This window comes from Misgurnus anguillicaudatus, chromosome 8 (genome assembly GCF_027580225.2).
Source record: "Misgurnus anguillicaudatus chromosome 8, ASM2758022v2, whole genome shotgun sequence".
Taxonomy (NCBI): domain Eukaryota; kingdom Metazoa; phylum Chordata; class Actinopteri; order Cypriniformes; family Cobitidae; genus Misgurnus; species Misgurnus anguillicaudatus.
In genome coordinates, this window is record NC_073344.2 from 26218917 (window position 1) to 26235058 (window position 16142).

At 37.3% G+C, this 16142-nt stretch overlaps 1 protein-coding gene across 4 annotated transcripts in view; it reads left to right on the top strand.

Moving 5' to 3' along the window:
* Positions 1-16142, top strand: part of caskb (calcium/calmodulin-dependent serine protein kinase b) — a 34072-nt gene that overhangs the window by 16321 nt on the left and 1609 nt on the right. The window contains exons 8-27 of one of the 4 annotated variants that reach the window (XM_073870601.1): positions 205-327; positions 537-620; positions 1042-1141; positions 2853-2870; positions 3870-3991; positions 7454-7531; positions 7606-7686; positions 8522-8710; positions 8860-8938; positions 9019-9104; positions 9183-9251; positions 9382-9447; positions 9719-9754; positions 10188-10226; positions 10561-10757; positions 10852-10967; positions 13598-13678; positions 13749-13829; positions 13913-14115; positions 14201-14284. In XM_073870601.1, coding sequence (XP_073726702.1) covers positions 205-327; positions 537-620; positions 1042-1141; positions 2853-2870; positions 3870-3991; positions 7454-7531; positions 7606-7686; positions 8522-8710; positions 8860-8938; positions 9019-9104; positions 9183-9251; positions 9382-9447; positions 9719-9754; positions 10188-10226; positions 10561-10757; positions 10852-10967; positions 13598-13678; positions 13749-13829; positions 13913-14115; positions 14201-14284 — 1932 coding nt within the window. Of the gene's footprint in view, positions 1-204; positions 328-536; positions 621-1041; positions 1142-2852; positions 2871-3869; positions 3992-7453; positions 7532-7605; positions 7687-8521; positions 8711-8859; positions 8939-9018; positions 9105-9182; positions 9252-9378; positions 9448-9718; positions 9755-10187; positions 10227-10560; positions 10758-10851; positions 10968-13597; positions 13679-13748; positions 13830-13912; positions 14116-14200; positions 14285-16142 lie in introns of all 4 variants that reach the window. The other 3 variants (XM_073870602.1, XM_073870600.1, XM_073870603.1) reach the window with 3 other exon arrangements.

The window sequence follows — 16142 nt, forward strand, 5'->3', positions numbered from 1 at the left end:
TTATTCTGGAGATCCACTCGGATTAAAATGTTGCCGGCATCTCAGTAGAGATTGAAGAGACTTTAATTATAAACTGTGAATGTTGGCTTACTGCGGTGACACATCCAGGATTGAGCATGATTGTGTATTTAACAGAATCATAAAATTGCTGCGTTGATGTGGTTGTTGTGCATTTTGTGTAGTTATGCTGCATTTATTCATCAGATGAACCCGCGGCAATGGAGTCAAATATCTGAGAGCGCTAAAGATCTGGTGCGCCGAATGTTGATGCTGGACCCTGCTGAAAGGATCACTGTCTATGAAGCTCTTAACCATCCCTGGCTCAAGGTCACACACACACACACACACACACACACACACAAACACACACAGAGACTTAAATTGAAGAAATCGTTTTTGCATTACGAGTGAATGTTCTGCTTAATTCAGTCCAATCTGAGATGGCCGTCAGTTTTTGTTTCCTGTTTCTGAAATCTAAGCGTTTGATTGTTTGGTGTCAAGTGTTGTTGAGTGTGTTTGTGATTTGTTTTGTACAGGAGAGAGATCGTTACTCTTATAAGATTCACCTGCCAGAGACAGTAGAACAGCTGAGGAAGTTTAATGCTCGGAGGAAGCTAAAGGTATTTACTTACATTTATCCTGAAAAACACATCACAGTTATTATGTGTGTTCTGCAACATAACGCACACAGACACACACACTTTTTTTCTATTTTCTTAAAATCCTAATGTGGTCATAATGAGAGATTTCTTCAGTCGTCAGCATTTTTTTAAAAGTTGTTTTTGTGTGTATTTGTGTAGTAAAGGTGTCTGTGTTCTGATTGTCAGCTCTGTTTGCCACATGAAAGATGTTTATTCATTCAGTCTGAACACAGATATGTGATGATTTGAGTCTTTGGTGTGTGTAAAGGTGAAGAGCCGTGTCGGTTTCTTCATGTTTTCTGCTATAATGATGAATGTTGACCAAATAAAAAAAGGTGTTTTTTAGAACTAGTGAAGAGTGAATTAGTTGATGTATATTTATGATGCGTATGGTTGACAGGGGGCTGTGCTCGCTGCCGTCTCAAGCCACAAGTTTAACTCCTTCTACGGTGATCCCCCTGAAGACCTTCATGACTTTTCTGAAGACCCCACATCTTCAGGTACATAAGAAATGAGATCTCAACATAAATGTTGGGTTATTAAACTAAGAGAACATCTGAGGAAACGCGGCTCACGACATCTATTTTAAAATCTTAAGTTCATACAAGGTCATCGGCTGACTGAAAATAAACCTGCTTATTCAAACAATATTTTACTGAATGATGGATGGAGGAATGAAATAATGAAGGCATGATGGGTAATGAAACACAGGATTGATTGATAGATGAATAAATGAATGGGCTAATAAAAGCAAACTTTCCATTGACTTAACACAGACATACAGACGGCTTCACTTCACACTTTCTGTTCAGTAAATCTGACTCCGTCCTAATGATGTCAGCAATTTACACAGCTTGTAGTTTTTGCCGTCTGGGTTTTATGTTATGGATCTGAATCTAGAACCACAAATAGGAAGTTAGTAATAATAGTCCTCAGCTTTCTCCTGGTTATTATTTTTGTCAGTTATTAGAAGAAAATATTGTCAGAAAATCCTGCAGATTTCAACGGACAAGCCAAATATGTGTGAAGTAAGCGCCTCTCCGTCCTATTTCTCAGATATGTTTTATCTCAGACTCTTCTCTGTTGGTCTGCGTGTCGATCTGCTCGCAGATATTTACGGCTCCATCAGCAGATTCCGTAGACGGGACGTGTTGAGAAACATGTTGTGTGTGTTAAAAGCAAAATCTCACTTCCTGTAATTGTGCAGGCGAGCATCTGAACCACGACCAACGAGTGTTAAATCTAGTTTGGTGTTTGCACAATCACATCAGTCTTTATCCAAACGTGACTAAATCATTCAATTCAGTTTGATTTATAAAGCACTTTTCACAATCGTTCATCGTTCCGAAGCAGCTTCACATGAAATAAAACACAGAAAAGCTTTTTTTTCTTTTTCTGTAAACTGCACAGCCAACCTATCAAATGTCCTAAAAATAGGCACCAGAGCAATGTTTGTGGTAACCGTGGTGTAAGAGGAATAATTGAGTCCGGTCCTAAAATAATGCACACCCTCCACCTCACATCGTGCCACATTACAACCTGTGCATTATTTTCTAATCCTGTGTTAGGGTTTACATAATAGTAAAGTTGTGTAATCTGTAAGATTGTAACTGGACTATAACAATGAAAGCAGAATTACTAAATAAAGTCCTAAATGTAGCTGATGTCAGCAGTCTCTCTGCCAACACAGCAACAGCGGTCATCATATAAATACTCAATATATCACAGTATGACTCATTAATATGATGGTAACTAACAATGTACATGACTGAAATATCAACACATCATTTAAATAGCTGTTTTTATGATGCTTTACAGATTAAACACAAACCACATAAACCTGAGATTATTTTTAACAGATCATTGATGAGTCTAATGTTATACAATGAAAAGCAAATCATTTAAGCTCTATGTTCTGATTTATGAAACTCTAACATTCAACACACTTATTAAATACCAAATAAGTATTTATAATACTATTATAATATAATACTAATAAGTATTTATAACGTTATTAAACACGTTTATAAATCCAGACCTGAGAGAGATTCATTATTCATTATATTCGGTTTCAGAACCTCTCACTGTTTCCTCAGATCTCTCTCTCTCTCTCTCTCTCTCTCTCTCTCTCTCTCTCTCTCTCTTCTGGTTTCTGCTTTGGTGTTAAGCTCATAGTGTTGTTGATGTTTTTTAATGCTGCGTGTGCTGTAGGATTGCTTGCTGCAGAAAGTAGGTACCCCTTGTATGTTCACCACCCAAACATCTTCATCTCTGTTGTCTTGCATGCATGTCATCCGTTCATCAACTTTTCATCGTGAGAGGTTTTCAGAGACAGAATCACATGAAATCATTTCATTCACATCAGCACCAGCGGTCTCTCATGAGATGTTTCATTCACCTGCAGCAGAACAGATTTCAGTGCTTCTCACACTATTGCCCAGTTATATTAAAAGAATCACATCTTGTCATTTTTTATCCATCTGTGATAATGACGTTATATCTGTGATTGATGAACGAGTGCTCCTGCATCCTCTCCTGATGAGTTTGTTTGCAGCAACACATCAGAGAATAAAGATGAGAAAGAGCAGACGTGTTTCTTCTACACTATTACTGAATATGATGAAATGATTATTTTAACTGGTTAATGTAAAGCTGAAACAGTTTGTATTACTGATAGTGAATTTGTATGATAAGATGGGTTCTTTTCTATGAAAAACCCAAGAAAGATGAAGTGCTTTGACAAACAGTGGCAGCTTTATACATGAAGTGAAGATGTGAAATGATCAAATATGAGCTCATTATAAATGTTCAGTTAATTAAAGTATTCTTTTAGGTCTCACGTTATTGATTATTTCTGATATGTAATACATTTATATTTAGTCATTTAGTAGATGCTTTTGTCCAAAGCCATTTATAAATGAGGTAAACAATTAGATTTAACACAAGAACAGCGACACATGAGTGCACTAGAACTAGAATCAAGTTTAACACAGCACACATAGGCAAGGGTTACAGTTTTATATTTTAAGACAGAAAATATCAAATGAAAAAAGATATTAAGCTCTGTGTGTAATACAACAAAAATTATACCGGCTACTCCCCTAAGTGTATTTTACATTTGTGGGAAGCACTGCGTTTACATTTACAACCATGAACTGATGATGCTTTGCTCTATGTGTGTGTCTGTGTGTTTGTGTGTCTGTGTGTGTGTGTATTTTGTGTATTTAGGGGCTGTGTCTCAAGTACTGGACAGTCTAGAGGAGATTCACGCTCTGACTGACTGCAGTGAGAAAGATCTGGACTTCCTGCACAGCGTCTTCCAAGACCAACATCTGCACACACTGCTAGATGTAAGCACACACACACACACACACACACACACACACACACATACACAAACATACATTCACTCCTTCAGACTGAATCGTAGTGGTTTTCTTACTAAGACACCCATTCTTTAAACATAACCATCATGTAAACATAAATAAAAATAAATGAGAAACATCGCTTTACTGTATTTATGAGGACATTATCAAACTCAATGTAAATGACACATTTTAGCCTTCTCATATAGTTATGAGTGATCCCTATTATGTTGTCACTAAAGAAATCCTTTAAAAAATTCCCTGCTATCTATGTTAGATTTGATGATGTTTACAGGAATGCTCATTAATCTTCTCTTGTCATTGAGATCTGAGATGTTTTTAAAGGACACATTTAAAGGGATAGTTCAATAAAATATGAAAATTCTGTCATCATTTTCTCATCCTTATGTTGTTTTAAACCTGTATGAGTTTCTTTATTCTGATCAACACAAGAGAAGATATTTTAAGAAATAGAAAAACAAATATGGTGGAAGGTACCATCAACTGTGTGCTTACCATCATTTATCAAAATATCTTTTGTTGTGTTCATCATACAGGTTTAAAACAACACGAGGATGAGAAAATGATCACAGGATTTTCATATTTTATTGAACTATCACTTTGACTTTGTATTGTAAATGAATCTTAATAATAACCCTAAGAAATGATATTTATTACATCTTTGGTTTACAAAAGAATTATAGATATTTAAGCCTTTAAATCAAAAGATTTTAAACTTTTCCACTGAAACATTTTTTTATGAAGTGACTCTGAACATCAGTCACACCTGTATTGTGTTGTATTGTGTTGTATTGTGTTGTAGGAGAAAGAAACTTCCTGTTTGTTATTATCTTCATTTAATGTCCTTTCAAAAGATCGCTGATGAGTTGCTGTGAATTTGTTTCGAAGTCAAAAGTTTGATTTGTCAGATTGAAATTGATTTTGGTGTAGTATTCATACATAACACACCCACAGTCTAGACAAAAGTCAAATGAAAGTCCGTCTGAAGAGTCAAATGAGGCTGGAGTCTTTAAATGTGGTTAAAGGTGATTCAGTATTTCTGTACTAGAGTAAAACTCATCTACTTCTGTGCGTTTGGTTTGGTTTTCTTGTCCTAATGTAATGACGGGATGTGGTGAAGATCTGTGTGCTGTTAAAGTTCATGGTGTTGCTTATGTTTGCAGAAACTCTTTATGTGTGCGTGTGTGCATGTGTGCAAATGTGTGTTTGTTTGTTTGTTTGTTTGTTTGTTTGTTGGGTTTATTTGCTCGTAACACAAGCACTTTGGAAAAAATGAAATAAGCTCTAGTGAGGAATGAAATACAGTTGTGTTATCAGTAATCTTTATTTAATTGTGTTTGCTGCATAATATATTGAAAAGGATTCATGTGTTTACAACAGTTCTGCTGCCAATAAAACAAACATTGAAAGAATTTATTACTAATAAATAGTTTATTACTATTATATACTGTATATGCATTATTCATGAAATTGAGTAAATATTAATTGAATTAAAAAACATTTTAAACAAACCATTTAATTAGATCTTACTTATTAGTTCTTACATTTAAATATTTTAATTAAAATTAAACAATAAAAAAAATTTACTAAATGACCTCACACACATTTTATGTATGTGTTTATTTATTGAATATTTGTATTTCTTTGCACAAATAAACAAATTAATTAAACACATAAAATATAAAATGCCAGTTTAACTCTTTATTAAAGCGTGGTAATGCATGCATGCATATATGTGTGTATGTGTGTGAGTGTGTGTGTGCGTGTGATTGTGCGAGTGTGTGATTTTGCGAGTGCGTGATTTTTTTTGTGTGTGTGTGCAAGAGTGTGATTCTGTGAGTGTGAATGACTGAAATGAAGAATGGACTTTATGCACGGCAGCGCTTGACGTGTTTCCGGTGATATCTCAGGATGCTGGACTACTTCTGCCAGTCATAGATATTAAGGACCGTTGGTTGCCCAAACAGCCAAAATAACACAGCAAATTTTGTTGATGTTTGTTTCCTTTACATAGAAATAACTTATACTCCACACTTAAAACCATAATGACATTTAAACGTATGAAAGTATATTTATAAAGACGGGAGGACCGAACTTCTAGCCACCACTGCTGTGTCATAGCGTTCACAGCGACTCACTGGAAAGCATGCCAACTTCTACAATGCTACCCTGTATCTGCATTACCACTACTTTTACATAAAAATTGCACTGATAACAGTGCTATTCATCTGTTGTTGATATACAAATTTGGTATGATTGTTATTATCAGTACTAGCCAAGATAACATCTTTGGTTATACAAGCTAAATGTTAGAACAGTAGAAACTCATATTTTCCATATTTATGTATTCTTTATTAATAACAAATCAAAAGACAAATGGAAAATTAATATCAATGACAACAAGAATAACTTCAGAGAAAGAAAAAAACACACACACACAAAACAAACTAAATACACGGGATAACAAATAATGGGGAAAATATAGATTTCTACAACAGACTTTACAATAGTTAAGCCTTTTTTGCTTTGTTTTTAAGATTCTCAAATGTGTCAGGATACTAACTCAAAAATAACCAAGTAAAAATGTTTTGACAATCAACGTGTATATGAATCTCTTATTTTACCTGACACTTTAAGATTACTTTAACATACTTTAACATTACAAAGACATAATATATTACCAGCGTGATTAGCCTGCTGTTCGAATCGTAAAAATAGCACAATGTAAGCTCTGCTAGTACAGGCTAGCTGAACATATGAAGAGTTTCGTTGCAAAATGAGATAACCACCGTTTTTTTAATTGATCAGAAATCTCGTTTTTTGGTTGTGCATTCCAATTAATTTCAATGCAACTGCAGTTGGTTTGTTTTGATTTAAACCTTCATAACTTAAAAAATACAGCTAAGTAGCACCATAAAACAAAATAATAACATGATAACATAATAATAAACATGTTTTGACAAATGTAAAAAAATAGATTTATCTCGTTTTGCAACGAAACTCTTCATATCTTAATGATTATACAGAGACGACACACAAAACTTGTAACCTTTCTCGAGTTTGCACATCTGGACAATTCTTCACAAATCACAGGTTGTAAATTTGGGTAAATTCAGCAAACAACCGAGTACATTTTAGCGATTCTAACGTCAATCCGCTTTAAATATCCCGTACCGGAAACTGAATACCAGCCTTGAGTCACACGGAAGTTAAGCGTGGATAGAGTCCATTGTATTAATCTTCTCTTTCTTTCAATTTTATTTTAAGTGTGCTTTATTGGCATGACAAAAACTGCACATTTGTATGGCCAAAGCATTTGCAGCTGGGCTGCGTACAAATAGTGAAAATAAAAGTGAAAAAAGTATATAGTAAAAAATTAAAAGTAAAGTAATAAGTAATCTCTCTCTGTGTGTGTGTGTGTTGTAGCTGTATGATAAGATCAACACCAGATCTTCACCTCAGATCAGAAATCCACCCAGTGATGCCGTCCAGAGAGCTAAAGAGGTAAATCAGACATCATATTCAGCAGCGCTTCATCTCTGTAACTCGTGACACATCTTCTCATGTTTGCTCAACAGGTATTGGAGACCATCTCGTGTTACCCGGAGAACATGGAGGCTAAAGAACTCAAGAGAATTCTCACACAGCCTCATTTCATGGTGGGTTAAAGAGATATAAAAACACCATCAGAATGAACCTGTCAAGAGTTTAAAGGCACCAGCTGTTAGAGGATGCACCTTTACTTTAAACATTAAGGTTATCTGAGCTGATGTGACTCAAATCCTTTGGCTCAGCATATCTTGTTAATGATCCAGTGAAGCAGACGCTTTAACAGCCGCTTGGCTTTAATACGGCCGAGAACGATCAGAATGAGGTTGTTGCCGTGGAGACGCGGGGTCACTGAGGGAGACGGGGGGGAACCCAGTGTGTCATTTAGATGAGATCACACAGCATGCGTACATGGAGTACTACACAGATGAAATGAACACGGATACAGAGGTCCTGCTCTGGAAAACAAGACTAGCAGCTGATCGTTGGACGACTTCTGTACGTCTATAAAGAGATCGGCGAGTTAAGATTTTGACAGAATTGTGCTTTTTAATTGACAAACTGCTTTATATGTAGCTGAGAATGTTTTTTATGTGTAAATGTATTGAAAGTGTACAGGCAGTAAATGTTTGTCAGTCAGGTTAAGACTGAAGCTGTTTATCCTGTTTGAGACAGAGAGGGTATTTTTGCACGAGATGCAGAATGATGACATCACACATATGTCGTGTAAACTATCAGCTACTGCACAGAATGATGGGAAATTTAAGTATTGATAGATATTTCCCCTTTTAGCTGTGGTTTAAGGTTTGTTATGAGAGGTCTGGTTAATGTGACAGACTAGACACACGAACACAAGTCACTGAGTAATCTCCCTCATGTGCTGCGTGTCTCGTTTTAATCTTAACATGTGCCGATCAAATCTCGTGTGGATTCTGTGCCATACAGGCTTTACTGCAGACACACGATGTGGTGGCTCATGAGGTTTACAGCGACGATGCTTTGAGAGTGACTCCTCCTCCGACCTCACCGTACCTGAACGGAGACTCGCCCGAGAGCGTCAACGGAGACATGGACCTGGAGAACGTCACGCGTGTTCGGCTCGTCCAGTTTCAGAAGAACACGGATGAACCCATGGTGCTGAACAACACACAAACACTTAACTCACTCAGCTTATGAACCTTTCTGAACACGCTCGGCCAATAACATAACAGTAAACATTTACACTCGTGCACATGGAGAAGTTTGTGTCATCATTGGTGGTTTGTTATTTGTCGTGTTTTCAGGGCATTACTCTGAAGATGAATGATTTAAATCACTGTATCGTGGCTAGAATAATGCACGGAGGAATGATCCATAGACAAGGTACTGACATTATTCACCAGATGAACTGCATTATGGGATACGTGTGTTTGTCATTCATGACCAGTGACCGTGTTTCTCAGGTACGCTTCACGTCGGCGATGAGATCCGTGAGATTAACGGCATCAGTGTGGCCAATCAGACTGTAGAACAGCTGCAGAAGATGCTGGTGTGTGAAGATCAGATCTTGAAGATTATAATGTGTAGAAAGCAGTGAAAACTCTTTATGTCTTTTTGTGTCACGCAGAGAGAGATGAGAGGCAGTATTACATTCAAGATTGTTCCCAGCTACCGCAGTCAGTCTTTGTCCTGTGATGTAAGTGTCCTCTATATAGATCATATCAGATATATCTACACGCTGGATTTATTATCAATATTCTGTGAAATATTTCAAGTTAAGATGATAAACTCAAATCTGAGTTCATGAATGATTTGTGTTTCAGAAGGAGTCACCGGATCTCTCCAGACAATCTCCCGCTAATGGACACTCCAGTGTCACCAGCTCCATCTTAGTAAGACTTTCAATCGACAAAACATTTCAACATTATTACCACATTAACTGCTCATTTAATCTAAAACTCTTAACTAAACCAGATCATATTGGTTTCAGTGGATATTCACTAGCACATATGAATAATAATAGATGCTGTTATATATCAACTATTGATTTGTTTTCATGTCATTTCATGATAAATTAATTCAATAATAATAGTTTGTTTTGCTTCATTGTTAACATGTAGAATATATCTATTGTTTGATTCAATGAAATTATTTTCTCTGCAGGATTTGCCATCGACTATTCAACCTAAAGGACGACAGGTGAGATTTAATTCATCTCAGAGCGGAAGAAATACTGATCGTGTTTACTTGACACAATATAATTATGACAACCTGAGTGTGTGTTTATTTATGATGGTATTATGTGCGTGTTTTATTCTTTCACATGCTTTAATCTAAAGGTTTGTTCACACCAAACAAATCACAGATTAAACTAATACCAAAAATATTTACATAAAGTGAATTGTGCACCAGTCAATCATTAACTTCAATCTAAAACACAAGACTTCAGCAGTCAGTTTCAGTTTTTTTCTGGACTGATTTTAGGTTTTGTCCTTGTGTCAGGTGTGAATGGATATTTAATTGTGTCTCTCCATCATTCACACACTGCTGTTAATGCTGTTCAGCTTATAGATCTCTGTGTGTGTGTGTGTGTTTGTGTGTGTGTGTGTGTGTGATGCTTTTAAACCTGTAGATCTCCAGCACAGCAGTCAAGGATAAAATCTTTCAGAAGGTGAGTTCCTCTGATCCAAAACTCAACAAATCTTCAGTAGTGGTGAAGCGCATGTGCTGTCAGTCAAGAGGTTCGCTCACCTCTGATTGGTTGTAGAGTAACTTGGCTCTGTGTGCAGGAATCCATCATTTTGTGTAACTTATGGATTTTAAGACACAAACCCTCTCCATACAGCTGTGCATTGTGAGAAGTGCAATATAAATAACACTGACTAGTTTTATAATCGTTGTTTTAAATTTCCAGCCATACGTCTCTGTCTGTGAGACTCTTGCTTCTATATTTTTAATATCAGCCAATAATCTGAGTGTTTTACGGTCACATGTTGTTTTTTTAGATATACGTGCGAGCACAGTTTGAGTACGAGCCTGCTAAAGACGACCTCATTCCTTGTAAAGAGGCGGGGATTCGCTTTCGAGTGGGTGACATCATTCAGATCATCAGTAAGGACGATCATAACTGGTGGCAGGGTAAACTGGAGAACACGAAGAACGGCACGGCGGGTTTGATCCCCTCACCTGAGCTACAGGAGTGGTGAGAGATATCAGATTAATGTCACTCTCAACGAGAGATCTCAACAGTCTTTAAATGGATCTAATGTGTGTGTGTGTGTGTCTGTGTTCATCAGGCGTGTTGCGTGTATAGCGATGGAGAAAACTAAACAGGAGCAGCAGGCCAGCTGTACGTGGTTTGGCAAAAAGAAGAAACAGTACAAGGACAAATATTTAGCCAAACACAACGCAGGTAACCAGCAGCACACAGATTTACGAGAGATTCACTTCCATTAAACGTCTGATGAATGAGTAACACAGTGAACAGTGCTTTATGTCCTCATGACCACACCCACATGCCAGATTTCCACTGGAACACCTGTCAATCACACAAGCCCCGCCCCTTACATTTCATTTCCTTTGTGCAATGAGAGTTTTCAGACTCGAGTCATATTTTGAACCTTGTGCGTTTTCTCCCTTGGTTCAGTTCGTTTAGGCATACTGTATGTGAACACGATAGTCACGCTCGGATTCGCATCAAAGCAACCGCTCCGATTATAAACAAACTCTGGAGCGGAAAGCAATCCGACCCAACGGACCAATGAACAGGCTCTTATAGACCAGTTCAAATGATGTAAACAATACTGGTCCAGAAACAGTTCCTTTTACAGTTTGTGACAGTTATTTTTTTATTTCACATATATTATTATCTTTAAGATGTTTGTTTAACTTCAGTTAATTCAGGTTTATATGTTCTGTTGGTTTATTTTATCCCGACGTTTATCTATTGTTAAAAAACGGAAACAGGAAGTGCTTCTGGACCAGTGTTGTTTACATCTTTTGAAATGGTCTATTGCTTTATTAACCATGAACATACCTGATAACTCTTTGGTGAGCTCACATCAACACCATTCAAAACCAAAGTGCACCTGTTCCTTATGAAAATGTCTTTCAATTTGAAATACGTACACGGTAAGAATGTTATCCTGCCTAAGTTTTGATTTCTGCTCACAATAACAAAGTAATATAACCGCAGTTACAAAAAAAGCCACACAAAACTGATGTCTGTCAATCCTGAAGAGTTTACTCACACGTGACTTCAATGAACAAAGTCTGGTCTGTTTGGAAATCTTGCCTTGTGAGTGCAAACTGAACCAACATGAAAGTGCAACATTGTAGCGTTTTAAAGCCCGGTTTTAGGTCTACAGGTCTGAAAACACACTCTAAAAAAAATCCGTAAAAAAACGGACAAAGTACTGTGTAAATATGAAGGAATTTTCCGTATTTATGTTTTACAGGCATTTATCCGTTTTTTTTAAAAACATGTTGCATTATGGGTGCAATAACTCCTGCTGCAATCTTTTACTTTTGCCTCTCTATCACCATCTCTGTTTGAAACCTAAAATTACAACTTGCTTGCAGAGTTATTGTCTAACATGGATGATGTTTAACTTCTAAACAAATGCTGTCAGAACAAAATACAAGTGTTAAACTATTTCGGCATCAACACATGTGATTTAGTAGACAAATCTTCTTTCTTACGTGACGTGTAAGTCAAATGGATATTTACCACAACATTTATCACATTAAATGTCCAGTTTGTGTTTGTTTTAGACTCATTTGAAGTCACCACTATGGAGATTAGTGTTCCCTTTAGTTAGGCTTTTGTGCCTTGACCTTCACAGAACTGACTCTGCTCTATTAGCATTACAACTTGTTTGTTGCTTGAGGAAGGAGAATTGTCTATGATGTGATGTAAGCTTAGTTGTTTTTATGTTATGCTGCCTAACATTTAAATATGAAACAATGAAATAAGAATATTTGTGGCTTTGTGGTTGATTGTCACCATTGTTGCGTTTCATAGGCAGATTGAAGTGTCCCTAAAGGCTACGGAAAATGTTCTGTAAATCTACGGACATTTTTCTGTAAATCTACAGAATGTTCAGTTTTTGAATAAACAGAAATTCTGTAAACATAACGGAAAAAGTGCCGGTAATTTTCTGCCAGGACATTATCCGTTTTTTTACGGATTATTTTTTTAGAGTGCAGTCTTACACTACAAGAATTCTCCCTATAGCTCAGATGATGAAGATTTGTATAAATGTTATTGTATATCTAATCTACTGTAAGTCACTTTGATCTCTTGCTTTTTTAGGCACAGAGAAGTGTCAGGATTACTTTAATTTGACTGTTCTCTAGTCAGTGTATGATGTCAATATTAAGTATATATGCTATAGAAATAGTTTTCAGTGTGGGCGGGGCTTCTCAATGTCATAAACACAAATATCATATATGTTAGTGTTTCTTTCATGAATGTACTTCTTCTTCACGTGTTGATGGGATGTCTCAAACATGTCTCTTGAGCGTGTGTGTGTTTGTAGCTGTTGTGTTGTTGTGTTGTAATGTGTGTTTAACTGACCCTGTCCATTTTACACGCTGTCTCACCCTAACGGCTCCCCCGCATGTAAGTAACTAATCGTGTCAATCTTCTTTTGCTTTCTTTTTTGAGTAACAGTTTTTTTCTATTTGTCATCTGAGTCAGGTTCTCTTATATGAATGTTTCTCTTTAGATCCGTCAATAAATGATTGACAGAGCGACAGACGTGTGTCTCTTTTATTTAAAACATTTAAAACAATTTAAAACATTATTTGAAACATTGAAGCATTGATCATTTTCAGTGTTCAGACACGTCCTTCATACGAGAAAAATCTGATTGATTTACTTTAGTGCAGACTTTTTTAAAACTGAGAAAAGCTAAGCCTTCATCAGACACCATGACTGTTGTGTCCATCCATACGAATGAAACACAGCACCTGATCTTTTATAGCAATCAAGTTTTCACACAGACGCCTCTCGTCTCTCATTTTTGTTTTGTTTTTTAGCGTTTGACCAACTAGATCTGGTTACATACGAGGAGGTGGTGAAGTTACCAGCGTTCAAGAGGAAAACTTTAGTGCTGCTGGGTATGAAACGCTTCTTTATCTTGTTGATGATGACCCCGTTGATGGTGAACTGACCCGATGTTTGCCGCAGGTGCTCACGGGGTCGGCAGGAGACACATCAAGAACACGCTGATCGCTAAACATCCGGACAGATTTGCGTATCCTATTCCACGTAAGAAAGGCAGACAAAGTGAATTGATCAAACTTGAACGACGTGGAAATGACTTTTTGTCTCTTTCCACAACCGTCAATCAGACACGACCAGACCGCCCAAGAAGGACGAGGAGAACGGAAAGAACTATTACTTCGTGACGCACGAGCAGATGATGCAGGACATCTCTAATAACGATTATCTGGAGTACGGCAGCCACGAGGACGCCATGTACGGCACGCGCCTCGAGACCATCCGCAAGATCCACGAGCAGGGTATGATCGCCATCCTGGACGTGGAGCCTCAGGTACTCTGAATCTCTTCTGACAGAAGCAGCGTCGTGTTATTTGTGACCTGTCCTGATACAAGTTTATGTTTGTGCGTTCTTAAAGGCGCTGAAGGTGTTGCGGACGGCCGAATTCGCGCCACACGTGGTGTTTATCGCCGCTCCGACTATCACGCCTGCTATGAATGAGGTAAGGACGACCTGACCGCCTCTGTTTCTGCCCTGATCAATTTAACCATCGTCCGACTTGAATGTTTCTCTTCGCATGTCTCTCCTATCACTCATACTGCATGTCTGCTTCTGTGCAACGCTTTTTGTTTTTGCCGTTTCCGTGTGCTATTCCCAGCTGCCGAGATGGTGCAGGAATTTGCCCGTGAGTACAGATCGTATGCAGAACCGCCCGAGTCATCCTGTGAAACGTCACCTTTTACATTCAATTGATATTAAGCTTGTATATAATACCCAGTCACCCATTACAGTAAGCCAACAACATTGAATTGATCTGTTCCTCTTTCCAACTGTCAGTGATTGTTGTTTTAGATGGTGACATCTGATATGAGATGATCATGAGAAACCTCAAACCACTAGCCTGGCTAACACCAGACCAGTCTTATAGAGAATGAGACGTGGTCTGGGTACCATATGCTCATTTGAGGCGTGGTTTACGAATGCCCAGAGTTGTTTATTGGGAGCTACGAATGTCTATCAAATGCGTATGCATGTACCTCAAAGCCAATCGCGACATCAATTCAAACATAAACAACTTTTATCGGTTCGTGTGCACACAGCTGAAAGCTATGCAACTAAACAAGTAGCTGTATATTGATATTGAAAAGCAACACATTTAATGACAGTATGATATTAATAAATACCACTTACCATTTATAAGTTAAATGGACTTTATCGACGACGATGCCTAGCAGGTTGGTCCTATAAAACCTCCACGGTTATCATGTCTTGCCATATACAAACATCCTTCTTGGATATAAAATTGTTTAATGTCAAAAGTTGCTCTTTTAAAAAAAAATAAACTTGCGTTCAAAACTACTTAGAACACTATCTAAACCTGCATTGAAAAGTAACTTTGCATCTACTGCCATGTTGGATAAACAAAACTTCTTCGGTGTGTGTTTGACGCCTCTGATTAAGTGCTGTTAAAGGGAAATCAAACTTTATTTTAACTCAAAAGCCGCCTTTCCACTGCACACGACAAACGACGGCCGATAAGTCGGAAGTCATTCATTTCCTATGGAGAGTAGCAAAGGGTCTGCGTGAAGTGCCGACCATCTGCGGATGCGTAAATATCGGATCCGTTTTGAGCGTTGGATCCGTTAAAAAAAAGTAACTTGCGCGACTAAACCACATGCGATATGCCGACCGGAAGTGATGTATTTCATTGTATTCCAATCATAAACTGTGTGTGAGGTAACAATGATTAATCCTTTTTGTTTAACTTTATTAGTAACACTTGAATCCTTTTAAAAAAACTTTTGATTACTGATAATAAATACATTATTAATTTAATTTGTGTATGTAATTATTTTAATCTTGTCTTCATATGTTCTCTCCATAAAATATTGGCAATCTTTGTCATATATGCAAAGCTGTTTATTGTTTCATTCATTTATTTATTCCACCATGGTAAATATATAAGAATGAAGCCTCTTGCGCTGAAATGAGCTTCCCTCCCATATACGATTAAACTGAAACTTCATTATGACTGCCACTAGGGGGAGAACTCCGACTGTCGTTTCCGTATGTCGTGTGCAGTGGAAAGGCGGCTAAATAGCAGATTTTTACATTTGGTGAATTTGATGAAAGAAGATGTGTGTTCGTTTCAAGGATGGACTCATTCGGTTTATTTAAACAATGTCTTTCTGTGATGGTTGTGTTTTAGTCTAGATTAAGATCATGTGCTGTCTTCTCTATTCAGTTTGATTCACAAAGCCCAGAGATCTCCAACCCTGAGATCTGCCTTGCTTTATATTTTAGTTCAATCCTGCTCTCTGTGTGTTCACACCAGACGCAAATCAAGTGGATAAATCACA